We start from the raw sequence: 20,730 nt of genomic DNA, 5'->3' as shown, positions 1-20,730 counted from the left end.
ATGGTGTAGTATACATGATGTAGTTCACATGGTGTAGTATACATGGTGTAGTACACATGGTGTAGTATACATGGTGTATTACACATGGTGTAGTATACATGGTGTAGTACACATGGTGTAGTACACATGGTGTAGTACACATGGTGTAGTATACATGGTGTAGTACACATGGTGTAGTATACATGTATACATGGTGTAGTATACATGGTGTAGTACACATGGTGTAGTACACACGATGGTGTCCCATCGCTGCCTTTTTTTTTTCAAAGCTCTTTTTGCTGAGATTTGCAAGTGTCTCTCCATTTCTGGGTTCTTCTTCTGTTATAATGGCGACTTTTCTGCGTTCTTCTTCTTCTTCTTCTTCTTCTTCTTCTTCTTCTTCTAATTTGTACGTTGCATTTCCGGAAACAAGACCCCAAAGTGTCATGTATGAACGTACAGTTTGAGCAGTCAGATCATGTCAGAGTGTCGGTCCGTACAGTGTGAGAAGGAACATGAATCAACGATTGTAAAAACTGCACAGTGTCTGCCTGCCCTAAGCAAAATATTGTAGTCGGACAAAGGGGGTACTTGGATTCAGGAATAAGTGAAAGGGGGTACTTGAGCCAAAAAAGTTTGAGAACCACTGATCTAAACAAAGCAGATGATAAAAGTTATTTTGTGCCAGAAAGCCAAGCTTTTTATCTCCCCTTGTGAGTAATTTTCTTTTGAATAAACATTTTTCATACGGCTGCAGTGGAGGTTTTCATTTGTCACTGTCATGAAGGAGCAAGTGCTTATTGATTTGGTGAAGAGAGTGAGCTATGAAACAATCAGCTACGACAGGAAATTGCTTTGAGCAGAAAGGGAGACCAAAGGTTTTCATACTGAATTCTTATAATCACAAAAAGTCAGCGTGTAAGTATAATCATAATGAGCTTGTTTGCTGTTTGTGACTTTTTTTTTTTCTTCCTTTCATTACTTATCATTTGCTGTTGAGATCTGCAGCAATAATCTTCAGTTGAGCGTGTGTTTTTTTGCTGGTGGTGTTGACAGAAATCAAACAGGGTGACACGTGATAATAGATATGAGGTAGTGTTCATGCAAATGATTATTATTCACCGTGTTATTGTCTTAATACATCATTCATGCCACATCAGTACGGTTTTTGAAGAAAAAAAGGCATTTACTCTGTGATCACCATCTTCTTGCTATCGAATTTGGTCAGAGGATTTATGGTTCTCTGTCGAGGTTCCTTTTGTTTGGAGACAGAAGTACAAACCATAGGTACTTGATTGATTGATTGATTCATGAAATAAAATAAAAACTGTTTTTAGGCTAACTGGTTTCACCCTGAAATCCTGATTGTCCACTCGCATTCTACCCTGCAGAACTGGCTAGTAACTTATTAACTACACTATGGGCCTATACTACGAAGGGATTTATCTTCGTTAGCGGCCTTCGCCTCACCAAACATTCTTCGTCAGAGAGCAGCTGTACTACGAATTTTGATTACATCTCACTAAGTTAAGCGCGTTGATTTCAGCCTGGCTACGTGCGCGCTCTTGTGACAGAGGTGGAGATTACAGCGTCAGACCAATCACAATCACGTTTACCTTGTCTGTGGCTCTGATGCTACGTTCATACAGCTCAGCCTACATCATAAGGTGGACAGTATTTGTATTTTATATTAACTTATAGGACTGAGGCTCTCAGCGTCACCACAAAATACTAGTAATTCTTAGCACGAAATCTTAGCTTAAAAGTGATTTAGGAAGTTTCTGAGAGCCACTCTGAGCAGGGAGTTGACAAAAACCTTTATTTTAGTGCGGAGGTGTGGTTGACCCCGTTGCTGGGTCTGATGCAGTCTGATAAGAGCTGTGATTGGTTGTTAGAGAAAGGGAAAAAAAAAGAAAATGGAAAAAAAAAGTGCTTTTTGCTTCTAGTAATGAATGGAGAATAAAATCAACTGATCATTAAGAAATTTATTTAATTTGTACACAGCTTAAAAATGTTTGAACCTCGTTCACATGTCGATTATGATATTGATTTGTTTATAAATCAATATAAATAAATCATGTGCTGCCCGTCCGACACTCACACACTACATTCATACTAGGCAATGTGGGTGAAGTGTCTTGTCCAGGGGCACAGATACCACTGAGGTGACTGCCACCCCACTGTGGCACCTGGAATTCTCAGTGGTCTCCCATCCAACTACTAACCAGGTCCAGACCTGCTTATCTTCTGAAATCTAATGAGATCGGGCAATGACAGACTGGTATGGTCACAAGAGTATTAAGTGATATAAGCCGTTAGTGTCTTATTAAATCACTGTTGCAGCAAAATTACTTTTAGGCTTTTTAAAAATCCTCCTCACTACTCCTAACAGTTTTTCACCTTAGGAGCTTTGTTAGGGCCTATGATGCTTTGTGAATTCCTTCAATCTTAGCACAGAAAACTCTTAAAATTCGAAGAATTCTAAGATTTTTCTAAGAGTGACATCACTAAGAGCTACTTTTAGCCTTAGGATGCTTTGTGAATACGGGCATTGGTTTTCACTGATGTAATTAGTAATTCTCTCAATCCAACCCACTCACCACAGATTGCAGAGTTGGGTGCGTTCACATCGAACGCAACCGCAGCGCAGCAGTAGCTTCCATCTCCCCTGATGTGTCGCTTGCACATAGTGGTGCTTTCTGGTCACTCCATCACTTCATCGCTCCAGTGACACAGTCACCAAGGAACAATGTGCGTGTGGGTGTGGGTGTGGGTGTGCGCGTGCGCGTGTTGAGCCGGGGGTAGAGAGAAAGAGAGAGAGGTTTGTTGATCACTTCTTTTCCTTCCTGCTCCGCTTTACGGTTTAAATGATCAACTTATGGAGATATTAAATGCTGAGTTCACTCAGAACGTGTTATTATCAGTAGTTACTGTGGTTCTCAAGAAGGTAACCACTTTAATTTTGCCCCGATAAAATGAGGGAGTTGTACGGACCTCCGCTGCAGCCGTCTGCACTGAAGCAGGGAGGGGCTGCTGCCTCAGTGAAGGACAGGGGATTTGTCGCTTTAAGTCGCTTAAAAAGTTTAGATTTTTCAACTTTGAGCGACGAGGTCGAGCGCAACCTCATCGCTCAAATTACATATGTCACGTCGCTTTGGGGGAGTTAACTTGAGGTTGCATAATTTACATTGATTTAAATGTAATCAAGTTCCTTCCGTCACTTCAGTTGTGTTCGGTGTGAAAGCACTGTTAGTTGGTAGGTGCTAGTTTTTATAGGAGGGGCGGAGCCAACAGTGACATAAGTGGCCTGTACTACGAAGCTCGATAATAGATCGGGGATATCTCTCTTGCAGAGCAACTTACGTTAAAAATGAGGAATAGTTCTGAAAAAATATGAAGAACCGAAATCCATGATTCAGACCAAAAACAACACTGTTGCTGCAGCAAAAGCCAGAAAGATCGACAGATAATTAATGACTGTGAATGCTTACATTTGTGGGATTATACAATATTAATTCAGAATAAACGGAAATTGATCGGATTCACTTCACCACGACACAGACGCTTTTCAGAATCTGTGGCTCTGATGTTGCGTTCAGCACAGAGGCTCTCAGCGTTGCCAAACAGCATAAATATATGAATACATGATGAATGAATAAATGAGGCTCCATCAGCTGACTAATATTGCACAGTCTATCAGCTGAAAATTAATATATTTCCGATTATATGTCATCGGGGAAATAAAAGGGTTGCATCAATCCATAAAAATGATTTCTCTCCTGTCAGTTGTCAGATCTGGGGTGACCGTGGCTCAGGAGTTGAGTGGGTGGTCCATTACCTGAAGGGTTGGGGGTTTGAATCTCGCACAATCCTCATCATTGTTGTGTACTTGGGCAAGGACCTTGCCTCCTATGAATGGGTATGAATTGTGCATGGATGTTGGTGGTGGTCATGGGAGTCCTAGGCACAAAATGTGTGCCCCAGGGCGGCTGTGGCTACATTGTAGCTTACCACCACCGGTATGATTGGTGTGAATGAATGTTTTTTTCTGTAATGTGCTTTGAGTCTCCTTGAAAAAAGCACTATATAAAATCCAATCATTATTATTATTATCTGATCCACTCAGCAACGTGCACAAACCCGCCCACTCTTGAGCAGGTCATTTTCCAAGAGGTTTGATTGGTCAGGAGATAGTGCTTTTGTAGCAACATTTGGCTACATGCCCCCTAATAATAAAACACAATTTCAAAGTTCAGCGCCACGGATAGCGACAAAATTCTGCCATCCATTTTAACTGTTTAATCTAATGAGAGCACAGCAGCCTAGTGTAGCTATAGCCATAACGTAATTATCACATATGGGCTGAAGTAAACAGGCTGCTCACAACTATTTGAAGGGCATGCAACGAGCCTTGTGCTCTGCGTACGTGCCCACAATGTGCTATGTCCATGTTCTTTGCTGTGTCATTCTCTATGGAAAATATGGCAGCTCCACTGAGTCTTTCCTGTCCTACGGTGCTTCTCAAGCAGTATTTTAGGAGTTTTAACTTGGAGAATGAGCGCTCAGAGGTTGAAACGGTCATGGGAAGAGTGAAAAATAAAAAGGCTTATCCTTGTTCTCTTTTTCCCTTTCTCTGTGCTTTCTCCAATTTTGTGGTGATATGAACTGCCGCTCATGTCGACCTAGCTTGCGCTTTCTTGACAAGTGACTGATGAGGAAGCTGGTGGACATTTAATGACTATTTTACCCAAAATACACTTGGAGACAATGTCTGTGATTCACTTGTAAATTTGCACATGATAAAGTTAAGTGAGAGTAAAAACAAAGCCACTCATGTAGCACAATATTTTATTCATTATTTAACCCACTTCCATCCTGACTGGGCTAACTTTTTTAACCCCACACATATCCAGCACACCCCGTAGTAGTGATTAGAAAGTCATTCAGTATAGCCCACCTGCCTTCCCCTGCTTAGCCCTCCCCCTCGCCCAGCCCCGCTAGAAGCTCCGCCTCTGTGATTTACCCCGGTACAGTAAATTCAGCTTTGTAGTGCAGGCCTAAGAAGCCATCAAAACATCACAAACTACTGATTGTAATAGCCGGGTTTCAACCCACAGATTAGGTTTCAATAGTCTTTCTGGGACTGTCTTAGTTACGTTACTAATTACTTAATTCCAAAAGTAACTAAATTAAATTAAAGGTTACTTTATTAGTTACATTCAACAGCCACTAATGACACCCCCCATCAACTCAACGAAAAAATGACAACCAATTTTGTCAAAACTTACTGTAATGGAAGTGTTTTTTTTAACAGTAACATCAACAATTTACTGTATCTCCTGATTATTACCTACTATTGCCGAAAAAAATATAGGCTTTTATAGAAAATAAAATAACAACTTTCTAGTATAAAAGTATAAAGACGATGCGATGTATCATCTTTTGTCTAACACGTATGTTGTCGCAAACATGAGGTAAATGATATTGATAATAACTTACAGTGATTTGGATATGTATTTTTAATCTAATTACTGGTTTGCAAATAGTAACACGTAATATTACCGTACTCGTTACTGAAAAAAGTGGTCATATTAGAGTAACATGTTACTAGTTACTAAGTTACTGGCATCTATGGCCTTCATTGCCATTAAAAAGGGAACTGTAGAAACGTTTTCATATCAGTTAGAGGTCACAAGCATTGGATCAAAGGCCTAGAGCTGGGAGGGCCCCTCCAGGCCCAAAGAAATATCTTAAGTAGAGCCTCAAACAGTCGGAAACCTTTTATTTGTTCTGTGCACATTTAAACCTTTACAAACACACTGCTCCCATGCAGACAACTGACCTTGTCATTTATTTACCCTTGCCATCAGGACAGAGCCCTTTTTTGCCTGAAAACTCAACTTTGGCTTTGTAGATTCCTCCGTCATATTAGTCAACCTAATTATGAATTCATATTAGTCTGTACTCTGTAGGTATGTATTTTAGCTGTAGATACAGGTACACACTATTAGACACCTAGTCACTAACCCTAGCCATAAAAGCATGTCTGCTAACAGTAGTGCATAGCGCCCCCTGGGCTTTTATACACTCCAATAAATAACCACAAGGTGTGTGTTTTTTTACAGGCAAGTCTGCTTTCCCTTCACCTTCAAGCACTCCAAAGTCCTCAGTGACCAAACCCACTCGTTCCACCATAGGTACATCTGAAGCACAACCTCACACATGCTCACAGCTAAAAGAAACCATTGCTTCACAATGCAATGACACCATATACGTTTTAAAATGCTTTTTTGTTTGTTATTTGTTGTTTTAATCAGTGAAAAAGTAATAAAGTGCTACATAACAGGTGTAGATAATGTTTGTTTGGTTGAATTTCTCAGCTGTACCAGTGGGAAATCTAGATTACTAGATCTAGGTCTATTGTATGGGACAGATATGTCTAATTATAAGCGATTGATTTGTTGGTCCTACTTGTCCAACACACCCTCCCTGTACAGCAGTGTATTGACTCGATAGCCACCTGACTTTTCGATGTAATCTTAAACTGGATAAACAGTGACACTAGAAGTTGGGAAGGAAGCATCTTTACCGAAAGAAAATGGCAAGGAGAAACGTCTTCAAGGACCCCTTCAGCGTGAGGGGGATATTTACAGAACACTGAGATAAGTGGATAAGAAGAAGCTCTGGAAGGTGCTACGTCGCTGCTATATTTCCTAGTCACTTCCTATGAAACATCAAAAGATAACTCCCTGACTTTGACAGGATGTCTTCTCTCGTATCTCCTCCGTGCTGGTAGAGCAGCTGCTTTCCTTGGCATTTATTAGAAAACTTAGTTTCTCTGTGACAGAAAAATAGAAATTGCACAGCAGCCTGAATCGGGATGTTTTCCATGCCAGGAAACCTGTGTCATGTGGAAGTCTCAGCATTGTACCAATGACTGGAATTACCATAGTTGCAGAGAAATCCATCAGCATTAGCGACATAGTGTCATTTGCAGTGGTTAGGATGGTTGATGCAGACACAGGTGTCCACGGATGCTGAATTATCACCTGGGCAAATAATGCCCCTGAGCTGGAGACCCAGCAGAAGATTTGCATGTTTGCTTCAGTGAAATGAAGTGGTTTGTGCTTCGCTGACTGACTGAGACAGCTGCTGTGACAACTTTAACATACTCTTAATGCAAATTCCATTATGGACGGAAGAAATGATGACTTAAAAAAAAAAACAAACCAAAAAAAAAACATTTGACTGTCAAAAAAGGCATAACCTCAGCTGCTTGTCCAAGAATAAATAAAGTAAGGAATTTGGTTTCAGATGAAATATAAACAAGTAATAAGCTTAGCTAGCTTTGAATTTGATCAGGTGAACATAATACATGCTTTTTGGGAATACTCATATTGTTTTACCTCAAAGTGAATTATTGAATAAGACAGTTTTAAAATGATAAAAGCAAATTTTGCTGGAAAGTTTCCCAGCTGCTTTGGGGCACAAGGTAAGTGAGTGTGAAATTCTCGTCACAGAAAGACTGGAAAGGCAATTGAAAATGTACAATCAGTACAACAAGAACATATTCAATGCAAATATTCAGTTTTGTTTAGTTTTTTAAAATATTGGAACAGATTTCATTGAACACTGAAGCCAGCACATAATTACTCAGATGACTCCAGTTATCGCAACAAAATATGTTCATAAAATATGGACGAATACCAGAACACTTAGAGTTGCAAAAAAAGTTCTGTGGGGTAGTCTTTACCCTTGGGGTCAATCTGACCCCAGGGATATATTTGTCTCCAGAAAATAATTTTCAGAAAATTTTTCAAGAATTTCTTGTGTCAGACACTTTGTTTATTTGTTGAATACATAAATAACCTCTTGATAATGCAACCTTGACCTGTTCTCTTGCGCCACCATCAGGCCCAACTTTTAAATTACAATTCATTTATCTTGAATACATTTCATTCAAATCTTCTTCTCAAATTTACTGACAACAACAATGGCCACAACATTGTTGTGAGGATATGACCTTTCCTGCAGCGCCACCGTTAGGTCAAACTTTGAGTTTTAGGTAGTGTATTTCGGGCTCAAAGAACTCTCAAAGAATGAACCATTTGTTGTTTTTGCTTTTTAAAGGTGTATATATATATATTGGTAGACATCATTTCCGCAAAGGCTAACTCATAAAATGACCCAAATGTTTTTGATGTTTAATCTCCTTTATCATCCACGTAGTTGCTCATTTAGTTTTACAGGCTCCACCTGTGCTTTCATTTCCATACCAACATTACTCTTGTCATCCATGCTGTTATGAGAGCAACCCAACATCCACTTCTGTCACACGTAATTGATGCTTCTTAACAACATTGTAAGGAGAAAACACTCCCCTTTTCCTATCCATGTGACAGACTCGTTCTTCATCACACAATGTCAACTCTCCTAACCACCCCATAAAGGCTCTGATGTGCTTTGTCCTTTACTAATCCTTCCTTGTTATCTCTCTTTCCCTCTTTCCTTCCTATTGCCCCATGTCTTCCATCAGCACTGCATAATATTGGCTCAGCCGTTAGCGACAGCTTTTTAAATATCAGCTGGGTATATGGAGTTCTGTATTGCATATATGAAGAAGACGTAAGCTCATCTACCATCTGTTACCATGCGTGTAATGTCTATTAACTCATTACCCTGTGTACTGAGTGTGGACACAAACCTGATTATTCACCTTCGTGCTCAAGTGAAGGTATCTAGAGAATATTTAAGACTTTAACACTTTCAATGTCATTGATTGGCTTAATCATGAGACTGATTACACCGTGCTCTTTTTTCTTACAGACAATTTAATAATTGTAGTATAATTGGAGACATTATCAACTCTTGGCCATTAGGTGACAAAGACAACAGAAGAAGTATCCCTTGTGTGTGTCTGTGTTTCCCTTACCATTCAGCCAATACTGCATACGTCTCCGATTTTAAAAACTCAAGATCTCTCTTACCGGCAGCGATGTACCATGACCACTAGGGTTTGGTAGGCACGTTGCAAATCGAGACCACCAATGACAATTTCATATGTTTCTGTGGGCAAGTGTCAATCAAACAAAATCAATCTTGTAAAACACCATTAAAGAAACATAAGCAATTATTCAATATAGCCTCCATACTCTCCCAACAAGATATATCTCATGACATGGCAGCGCATCCGTTGTTTGTGTTTGAAACACAGAAACAAAGAGAAAGTTACAACAACAACAAAAACTCAGAACAGCCTCAGCGAGGAGTATCTACCAAGCCAATCCTTCCTTTTGTACCATTCACTGTGAAAAGTACGAAACATTTTCTGACCTTACCTTTGCTGAAGGTCTGGTAGCTCAGGTGTTGGTCTCCCATCTTTTAAAAGCTGTTGTTTTTTCTCAAAAGAAAGTTTCTTTATCGTTTATTCCTCCAGTCTCTCCCCCCGTCTTTTCTCCACACGCGCAACTTCCTCCTCACCCCGGACATCCCGAGTCTCACCGCTTTTTGGTCATTTTATTTCACCATCGCGACACTCTCACTAGTCCACTTATGTTGTCACATGCTCTGGTTGAGTGTGTGCTGCTGTGAGCTGCTGGGAACTCTCATAGAGCCATTTTCTTTCTCTCCCTCTGAGCTCTGCCTATCACAGGTGATCTCTCATCCAAAGGTGCATTGCTGCCACCTACATGTCACCAGTTGGTCACTACATCATGGTACATGGTTAGATATTCACCGGAGAGCTTCGTCACACTGTCTCCTAGTAACCCCAGCCGAAAAACACAATTCACGTCTATAGAGGTGAATGGCACTCAATGAGTTAAACTTGCAGAGTGTTCTGAATTATGTAAAGTGTAATGATTATGTTTGTCAATCCCACTCATTTACAGATCTACATGTTTACTGATCAACAAGTAAACATTCTTTCCTGGTCAGTTTTGGGAACCATCTAGGTTTAAGGATTTCCATTACAAAAGAGACACTTTCATGTCTAGACGTCTCAGTCTGATCATCTGTAAAGTTCCAGCCCTTGTGGAGTGTTTCAGGTCTGCATGGGTCAATATCTATCCAAAGATGTTCAAGGAAGGAACAAAAAGCTGTGAAGCAGTGACAAGGTTACAGGTGGCTGAGCACATCAAATAACAATGGGGAACACTGGCTTCCCAGTGCTATCCAACTGCTTCTGAGAGAAAAGTATGAGAACACCCACTGCGTCACAGTTGTCAGTCATCTTCAGAAACACCCATGCAGATTTGGATCCATCACTAGTGGGTTGTTGATATTTAAACTGGACAGTAAAGACATAACATTTAGCATGTGTTTTATAGCAAAATAAACTGGAAATCAGTATATTACCTCTAAAACAATATCAACCACCATCGAAATATCTAAATATTACAATAGATGACAAATACTCAATATAATATACCCAACTGCAAAGCACAGACCTCTGCCACACCATAGCAGTCCCCAATATTGCAATGTCACATATTTAGGAAAATCCATTTATTCATAACAGTGGTTTTCTTCCAGATCCAGATGAAACTGGACAAAAACCAACCCTACATGTCTGAGTCAAATACCGGTCAATTACGAGCCAAGATATGAATTTTTTGGGATGAATGAGATTATTCTTCTTCTTTCTTGGTTACTGATGTGTTCCAACCAACTTGAATAGGTTCATATCACCAGCTAATGTACAGGTTTTATTTCATTACTTTCTCATTCCCTCAAATGGAAATAGGAAAGTATTGCACATAAGACAATGTAAATACAAATGGGATTTGTATTTACATTGACAAGGCCATCATTGCTTTCCATCCCAACTTTGCTTAAATTGAGGTTGTAGAACTAATTGGCCCACTGACTTGAGCAGTAAAGTAAGCCACGGCGTGTGGTCCTTCTTATTGTCACTAAGATTTAATTTGGCTCCCTGAGAGGAATTACATCTCTGCAGCGTTCCTTCCTTGATTAATTAGATAAGGAGGATTAGCTGTTTAATATTTATATTGGCTTTTTTCCCATCAGCCACGCTTAGTATTAGATAGCCTTTGTTGATGTAAACAACATCGAAAGAACCAAGGTGACTCTAAAGTCATGGACTATTGTTCTTCTCAGGTCTGGCCAGTATCCACGGAGGGATCTCCACCCAGGGCTGGTTTATTGGCCTGATGTGCGCCATCGCCCTCCTCACCCTCATTGTGTTGATCGCCTGCTTTGTCAACAGAAATAAAGGAGGGAAGTATTCAGGTAGGTGCTGGCACGCACACTGACAACACTTTGTTTGAATACTTGTTTTTCTTTCTATTTTGTTGTTTCACGATAAAAAAAAAAATTATCACTCCACCTAGAAGCTATGAATACACAGGGATTTTCTATTCCTCAATGCAAATATCTCTGTGAAATACACTGCTGTAATAGTTGGGAAATGAGCATTTCCTTATATCCAGCATTCTGGTTTTGCATTAATGTGAAGGCTGCATTTTTGTAATGACACACAATCCAAACAAAGACCAGCCCACAGTGAGACAAAATGCAAATGCTGCACACTGGGTCGCTGCACAGGGACTGATGACATAAGCTTCTGTTGTATCTCAATGTTATTCCTTGTGCTGGGAAAGCGAGAGCACTTATCTGCTTGATTATTCATGGCTAATAGCCATCATGTTTTCGCCTGGGCAGCGATCGCTTTGCTCGTCAGCAGAAAAAAAAAGACTGAGCCACTTCTCCGCCCTTTGTTTCCTCATTAAGTTCTCATTACTGGTCACAGCAACCTTTTCTTTAATTTACCCGTCTTGTTTTTTTTACTCTATCTTTGTTCCACCTTATATGAGACTATACATTACAATGTTTGGCATACTTCATCAATGCAACCTTGTTCTTTTAGTCATCAATAACCCAGGAGCTCAAGGATAAATACGCTAATCTCTTTAATTCATGGTGCTGTTACTTCCTTATGTGCAGCATCCTGTTGAAACAACACAATGTCAGGGAATTGTGACACTGTCACAAAGTAGTGTTTCAGTTTTTGTGCGTGCTGCCACAAATTCAAAATTTTTTGTGCTGTTGACACGACTTTTAAACTTATTAATACACAATTTATTGTGCGTAATTGAATTTCAGCACTTCCTTCAGGGTTTAGGTAACAGTTTTGGTTAGTTCAAGGGTTATGGTTAAGGTTGCTTTGCAATCCCCACCATAAAGCGCTACAACAATTTGTGACGTGCAGAATAGCAACAAAAAAAATTCATATTTTGTGCTACGGAGTACAAATAAATATTGTTTCTTGCAGCACAAAAAGTGTGACGAAATCGTGTTGCCACACACAAAAAATGAATCAAAGTCAATTTTGTGCCATTGTCACAACTTTTGTGAGACTGGGCTGGTGGGAAGGGTCAAGCTTCCATTTCTGACCTTTCACAATAAGAGCCCTCTGTAGAGGCTGTATGAATTTAATCGAGCAATAACCCATACACAACTTAAAACTTGGAAGGTAGTATAGCATAATACAAAAAAAAATATTTTGATGATAAAATGTAAAAATAAAAAGGCTTATCAAAAGATATTATATAAGATTGTTTATGTATGCACTCAGTTTGGCTAAAGGTCATACAGAACATTCGTTCTTTTTCATTTAGACATGGTGTGATTCAGTTTAAAGTGGTACACCGTCTGCACTGGTCCAAAGACAAGCTGTTTAAGTTCAAGCTGGTCGTGGATCTTTCATGTGACCGCTGCAAACAAACTCCTGCTACACTTCTGAACACATTTTGGACCTGTCCGAAACTTTTTGGATATTGGCAATCCATCTTTGAGGCTTTTTCCAGCATTTGTAGGATAGCGGTATGCCTCTGTCCTTTGACTGTTTTATTCGGGGTGATCTCCGTGGATGTTCCCTTAAGTAGGCATCAAATCGGCATGATTGCTTTTTGCTCAAGGTTGGCTCGAAGACTAATATTGTATAAATGGAAAGATCCATGTCCTCTGACATATGGTAATTGGGTGAAAGAGGTTATGGGTCATATGCATTTGGAAAAAATCAGATATACACTGAAAGGATCTATTAAGACATTTTTATGACCAATGGCTGCCATTTTTGTCTTATTTTGAAAGTGTTTCTGCTGATAAACTTTCTTAATTTACATAAGCTCTGTACTTTGTATACAAATCAGTGCCACATAAATATGTAACCTCATTTTCTGATCCAGTATAGCAGGTGTTGGGAAGGGGTGGGGGGGTCTTTGTTTTGTTTTGTTTGTGTTTTTCTTGTTTAACATTGTAAAAAATAAATTAAAAGACTTCGATTAAAAAGATTGTTTATTTTTATTACTGACCTTTTGAAAGATATAGTTTTTTACAGTTTATTACAAAAATAACCTAATATGAGTTTGTTCTTTTGTAATCTTATCTCACTTTCATTGTGAACAATTGTTGAATGAGGGACTGCCATTCTATCTATGCTCAGTGGTAGAACTTTTTCAGACATTCTCTTATTTCTTCTATTTCTTTGTTGAACAGTGAAAGAAAAAGAAGACCTTCACCCAGATGTGGAATCCCAGGGAATGAATGATGACACATTCTGTGAATACAGGTGAGCTTCACTTCCTCACATGTATTTCACCAACTCTCTGCTTCTTTGCACAAATTTAAACACCACTGGCACTTTTTGTCTGTCTGCTCTGAGTTGAATGTTTCTTTCTTTCTTTTTTTTCTTTTGTTGCATTTTTCCTATTGTTGCAAAGAACACTCAACACGCGTGAGACTCACGTGGAGCCTCACACATCTCCTACTGAAGACATTTGATGAACTGAGTAAATGGACCGTATGTGTTAAACAGCAGTAGAAACTTCCAGGCTGTTTACACATCAGTGTTTGCCGTGCAGTAGCATCCCTTAATGTTGTCTTAGCCATCATGTTGTGTTGGTGTGCTGTGAACCACATTGCATGGTGAGGGAGCTGCAGGGCTGGGTGGAGCTAAACGCTAGCAGCCGGGCACACAGCAAGACGCTAAAACTGATCAGAGTAATTGAAAGCAGCTCATCTCCAGGGCAGCAATATCTGGACACATCCCATTAATCCTTTAGCGCTTCTATTCATCACAGTCTCCTAAAATATGAGTCCCAGTCTGATCCTCCAATCAGTGGAATACGTGTAGCAAGCAAATGCTAAAGTAATGAAGTCAGCAGCAGCCCTCAGCGTTGCTAACACTCAATCACGGCCTGTTTAGAGCTTTACTTCAGGGGCCAACTTTCCCTTTTTCACCATATCTCCCCAACTTATAATACTTTCTTCAACATTTGAAGCTTTGATTGGTTAATAACTGCCCAAATCTTACACAAAATCGGTGGAGCAAAAATATTTTACTTTTTTCAGTGAACTAATGCATAGTTTAAAAACAAAATGTTGTGCATGGAAAAAAATACAGAACAATTGCAACACAATATCCTTCACGATTTGCATGTCACAATCCGACATATATTAATATTGGAAACTGTCACCTTTGCAAGTACAAAATGGTATGGAATAATTATTATTTTTTTTTTTAAACTTGCGAGAACAAAAAATGGCAACTAACTGTAATTCAAATACTGATATCAAAAACAAGATGTGTGTTTATCAAACTGTTGCTTCTAAGTTCTGAAAGTCTTTTTTTTTAAAAAAAAAAAGCAACCACATACATCTATAAAAGTGCCCTATATGTTTCATGAAATTAAAGCACAATCCACTTGTGGTAGTGTGGTAGTTTAAAAAGGTCTGATGTGGTTCACTGACACCCATTGCATATGTTAGCACAATTAAATGTTTTTTTTTTTAAACCATGATTAAAAAAATTGATTTGGACATTTCTTGAATCAATACAATAATAGTGCGGTGAAATATTTTGATATATCGCCGACTCGATTTCTTCTTACACCTTTAGTTCAGGGAAGCTGAAAAAAGGAGGTGCAGCTGGTATTTATTCATGCAGTGGTAGCTTGACATAAAACCCCAAACCAAAAGCTATTCTGGGTTTCAACCTCAAGTGCCCAATTTAGAAAACACATTCCATTTATGTAACCCTTCCTACAGTTTGCCTCGCAATCTTTTTCTCAAACTGCAGATGAGAAAATATTAAAGTTCTTCAGATTCTATTGTACATAAACATGCTGAAGCCTTAAAGGGAACAGCTGCTTAGCTGTCATATGTAATCAGTCAAGCTTCTACTATCCTGTCACTAAAGAACAAGTGACAGGATAGTAGAAGCTTGGTGGCTGCTTGCAATTGGTAAATGAAGTATATAGATCAGGATGTTTAGCAGAGCTAAACTCCATGAACAGCTACTGAAAAATACTTTAAATCAGTGTTTCTCAAATGGGGGTACGTGTACCCCTAGGGTTACGTAACGGCACTACAGGAGATGCTGGAAAATTAACAAATGAAAACATTAAAAATCTGGGGTTTTGTTCTGCTTATTTTCAGTTAAAAATAACATTGATAATAATGATGATGGAAAATATTTTGATTGAAACATGAACTAAAAATACAAGTGTCAGGCATGGTCCCACACGAAGATGATTGCAAATGATAAAAAAAAAAATATATATATATATATATATATATATATATATATATATATAGAAATAAATCTACCCAGGAAACACTAAATACTGTTTAATTCCTTTTATTCACATCATTCCATCATTATAATCTATAGTTGTTTTCTTTTAGTATTCTGAACAAAATGTTGTTGTCGGACGAAGTAGGTACTTGAATTCAGAAATAAGAGAAAGGGGGTACTTGAGGCAAACAAGTTTGAGAATCACTGCTTTAAATCTTTAATTATTTACTAAAATCCAGAGATAACATCCAGTGTGTAAGCAAGCAGACATCTAACCTCTAATAGTTGGACCAAGAAATGAATTTGGAATAATTAAAAGATAAATAAGTTGGCTCCTGAATAATTTTCACTTCACACAGGGAAAGACTAGGCATCTGAAACCAGCGTAACATAATATATCTTATGTAACATTGTCTCAACTAAAATGCATCCCACAACCATAGCATGTGACCTTGACCATTTTAATCCCCTCCTTGAATTTAATGTGATCCTATTGTTGTCACTTTTTCACTATTAAAATCATTGTCCCACTTCCAGTTTAGGCTACGTTCACACTGCAGGTCTTAATGCACAATTCAGATTTTTTTCAAAAAAATTGTGTTTGATTGGCCGCGTTTACATGGGAGCTTTAATTCCTCCTTAAAGCAGAACAAAAGTTAATTCCTCTTTAAACTGACCATGTAAACACTTCATTCCTAATGCTAATTTAATTTCGAATTAAACTTAAATCCGAATTAAGTGGCAGGTTTATTCCGATTTTGATTCCGAATTAGATAATTCCTTTTTCTTGTTAACACTTGCTTAATTTCGCTTTAAGTTCATTTGGGTCGTTCTGCGCATTTGCGATTTACCACAATGATGACACAATCCAAGATGGACGTCCGGACTAGAGCCGAAACTATTTATTTATAAGAGCCTTAAAATACATGGATACAATGAAAAGAATGGATGTACGGAAGCATAAACATGCAGACTTTTACATGGACACACACGGACTTATTAAGCACACACGGACCTCGGTAAATGCGGTAAACCGAACAGGCTTTACCGGACAACTGGCACTAGGACCTGAAGGCAGAGTAAATGCGTCCCCGTACTGAATGTACAGGCTGTAATATCACCAAGTTTATCATATTACCTGTTGTTAGAGCTTCTATCTTTACCAGGGAGCTAATATTTATTCCTGGTGATTGTTTTCCAGAGTTTTACTGGGCTTTTTACCGGTGATTAGCTCCTATCTCTCTTCCGCTCCACGGGCCAAACTGAAACCGTGTGATATTGTCGAGCTGCTGCTTCAAAACTACAATCAAAATAAAAGTGAAAACAGTTCTGATGTGTGGTAGTCTGTGTTATAGCAGACAATAAAATGTTTGTTGTGTGTTTTTCCTGATAGACGTGATACGTCTCGTTCTCCCCCTGTCCAATCAGAGCCTTCCCAACCCCCAGACCTAAATCGGAATTAACTAAAGACGAATAAACTTGTTTTCCATGTAAACCTTAATTTGGGAATTACTATTTTCATGTAAACACAAAGCAGAACACTATAATTCCGAATGATTTAATTCGGAATAACTAATTCCGAATTCCGTGGCCATTGTTCATATTACATTAAATGTTTCTTCAATCAGTTTGGAGTATGAACGGAGTGTGACCCTGAAGTGACCCGCGGTGTTTACGGAAGTAAATATGGAGGTGTCCAGTGTAGGACTGTATGACGCGCTGAGAAATGTTCTTTCCATGTCTTTCCAACAGAAGTCAGCACTTTATAACTTTAAGGAGAGTGAAAAAGAAGAGAGCCAGGTTTATCACTCTATCCATTTGCTGTGTAATGGATGCTACATGGTGATGACGTAGGAGTCAAATAGAAAGCACCTCATCCGTCCAGACTGCAGTCGCATTGCAAAAGATCAGATACGTATCGGATTTAGGACCACATACGAAAATGACCTGGGTCGGATTTGAAAAAATCGGAATTCTACTGTTCAGACTGCTCAGTCTTTAACAAATCACAAACAGGTCGCATATGGGCAAAAAAATCGGATTTGGGTTGCATTTGCCAGCAGTGTGAACGTAGCCATAGCCTCTGCATTGGTATGTGTATCCTAATTTCCTATTGGTCAGCCAGAGGTAGAAACTAATGTCAATCACAGAGGCTTTCTGTAGAGGCACTGATAGTACTCCTGCATCTACCCTGGTCCTCCAGCCTTGTACCCTGTTTAGTAACCCACAGAGTGAAGCCACGGGTGAAATGAGGCTGTTGTAAATCCACTGTACATCTCTTGCAGCGACAACGATGAGAAGCCACTGAAGGGCAGTCAGCGCTCGCTGAGCAGGGAGATCAAAGCCGGGGACAGCGGGGACAGCTTGGTGGACTACGGAGACGAGGATGCTCAGTTCAATGAGGACGGCTCCTTTATCGGAGAGTACGCTGGGCGGAAGGAGAAGAAGATGTCCACTGAGCTCAAAGCCACTGGTGAGACCCCCGGGTGAGGACTGAATACCTATCCGTCCAACGTTTTTCCCCCATCCCCGCCTCCCATGAACATCACTTTCCTTAAACCTGTTGGAAGCAACAAATGGAAGAGGAAACAGACATTATTCATACTGAGCACAAGTATTGTGACAAACCTTTTGCGTTATTGCCAACGGCACACTGCCTTTTTCATTTTATGAAGCTCTGTTGCAAGTAGCAACACAACGGTCATTACTAAATACTGTGTATGTATATTATGTATATTTTATGTGCAGTGTCTTTCTTTTTATAATCATTGTTATGAATACATTTAGAGATGTAATTTTTTTAATTACTCTTTTTATTTGTCGTCCTTTTTGTAACCCCTGCCTCCTCATTCAAACACGATTATAAGGAGCGTTTCTATCCACATGTCAAGTTGATATTTTTCAATTGAAGCCAATTTTACTGACCTTTTATAGTTGAAATGGAATCTTTAAATATGATGTAAGTCAAGATGTGTATAAAGGTTTGCCTATTAACTTATTTTTTCTGTGGTTTTATACCTACATCGTGGGAAAAAAAATTGCATATCATTAAATATTTTAAAATTGGTCATGAATCATCCTGTGAATTTAAAAAAGTAGTTGTAGTGAGTTTTTTTTTGTAATTTTGTTTATGGTCATTTTAGAATTTAGATTTTAGACTGTTACAGACTCCATGCACACAGAGAGTGGTACAAGATTTAGAAAGTAATTGGAATCTATTACAAGGTAATAAAACTTTCAATTCATTAAACCGATTTTTATAAGACTATGTGGTGACTTTATTTACTTGTTATCGTTTGACATAATGATAAAATAGGATAAAATTTCTACTTTTCCTTTAAAAATGCAAACAGGTTATTTGGTTTATTAGCCTGACTTGTTGATATGCTTTCTGGATAAGTTGGTTATATCAGAGAAAAGTAATTTACTATAGAAAACACTATATTTCAAAGGGAACAAACACAACAGGCCAGAGTTTTGGATCTAGATTGACAGTCATGAGTCGTCCAGCTAGCTTAAAAAGTTTAACGAAGGATATCATAAAAAAAAAAATAAATAAAAAAAAATCACATATTACATTCTCTTTTAATACACTCGAAAAAGGACATCGGTTTTTATAGACTCACAAATGTCAAACTATATTAAAATAATCGTGGGTTGATATGGGTTTATTACTCGCTAGTGCAATGGTTTCTATTGTAGCGCCGCAATGAGAAAATACTACTGATACAGTAGCCAGACTTACACTGTAACCCACAATAATTGGTCTTAAATTTGGATAAACTTTGGTCATGTTGGAACAAAGCGTAAAGCAATATTACAATTGGTAACCATTTAGAAAGCTACACATTCCCAGTGCACGTGTGGAGTCCACTGATGATGCAGTGGAATTATTTCAAAGTTATTTGACTAAGTTCGTAAATTTTGTTTTAATATATAGCTGAAGGACAGAAGCTTCAAATCCAAGAATCTGATTATTTTATTTAACAAAACGTCACAACATTATGTTGTCCAAGAAACACCGAAAACAAGCAAAACACCGTTAAATCTACCAACATGAAATTTGAATTGAACTGTTTGGTTTCACTTCTTTGATATTTATGTTAAATTTATTATTTTGACAAGCTTGGAAGGTGGATTTAGATTTTAGACTTTGACATTGAATGCAGAAGTTAAAAAACACAAACATTCTATGCAGATTAAAACAAGTTGTGCCTATATCATCCAAATTTGCTAAACTGTGGGAAACTGTTAACTTGACTGATGAAATGTTATTCTGATCAAAGAGAGAGAAATTAGCTTCATCACTGCATTATAAAATGGTAAAAATTAGGAAAACCTTAACAGTATCAGTTAAATTATTGCCATATACACGTTGCTCACTGTACTGTATGCTTTGCCACTAAGCAGGAAGAAATATGAAATTCTCTTTTAAAAACCATATTTAATCTTTACTAAGAAGAGAATTACATTGCTTTTGTGCTTTTTTTTTTCCCCTTTCTTCTGGAACCCAAAGGACTTAGGTACTTTTCAAAGGGCACACACAAGGACTCCCTCTGCTACTACGGATAAAACGGTACTCTTGTTAATTAGTGTTGCTCATTAAAGAGTGTTGTAGGACACGGGCATATTTCAGAATGATCAATGAGACAGCAAAGGTAAAAAATATTCTTTCTTTATATAATTTCTTGCAGGACCCATATCATCCAGGATACTGTACGACTAGATTTAAACTCAAAACAGCCTCTGGAATGCTCATCACAATGTTGTTTTCTTGATTAGATAAACAAATGAGTAACTGTAATGACTTTTTTTTAATCCAAGTACTGTTTGGATTACTGTAAAATTGTGTAATCTGATTACTGTTTGGATAACTGTTGTCCCAGTGACTGCTACACTGGTGCTAACAAGCCTTACTTTCAGTCTAATGCCACTCGTAACCAAGTCATCACACAGTGGAGCATTAACATTAGATACGCCTGATCAGAAAACTGAAATGTTTTGTAAAATGCAACCATTGCATGTCACATTTGTTGAATGGTGTTATTTGGATGTCATTAAATTGTTTTACTTTCCTACACTTGGATTGTGATGTTTGATTTCTGCAGTATTGTCCCAAACCTCACTTAGCTGAGTTTGACTACATATTTTCT

At 38.4% G+C, this 20,730-nt stretch overlaps 1 protein-coding gene and 1 pseudogene across 7 annotated transcripts in view; one reads left to right on the top strand and one right to left on the bottom strand.

The window, feature by feature from the left end:
• The window catches only part of chl1b (cell adhesion molecule L1-like b), a 150,044-nt gene extending 130,865 nt beyond the window's left edge, over positions 1-19,179 (top strand). For 5 of the 7 annotated variants that reach the window (XM_028446724.1, XM_028446722.1, XM_028446723.1 and 2 more), the window contains 3 exons: positions 11,098-11,229; positions 13,498-13,570; positions 17,863-19,179. In XM_028446724.1, the coding sequence (XP_028302525.1) occupies positions 11,098-11,229; positions 13,498-13,570; positions 17,863-18,067 (410 nt within the window). In that variant the 3' untranslated portion in view covers positions 18,068-19,179. Of the gene's footprint in view, positions 1-11,097; positions 11,230-13,497; positions 13,571-13,721; positions 13,802-17,862 lie in introns of all 7 variants that reach the window. The other 2 variants (XM_028446725.1, XM_028446726.1) reach the window with 2 other exon arrangements.
• On the bottom strand, positions 2,157-2,274 carry LOC114464150 (uncharacterized; annotated as a pseudogene).
• Positions 19,180-20,730: the final 1,551 nt, after the last annotated feature.

The sequence above is a fragment of the Gouania willdenowi genome, chromosome 5 (genome assembly GCF_900634775.1).
Source record: "Gouania willdenowi chromosome 5, fGouWil2.1, whole genome shotgun sequence".
Lineage (NCBI taxonomy): Eukaryota > Metazoa > Chordata > Actinopteri > Blenniiformes > Gobiesocidae > Gouania > Gouania willdenowi.
This window is presented reverse-complemented; position numbering and strand designations above follow the sequence as displayed.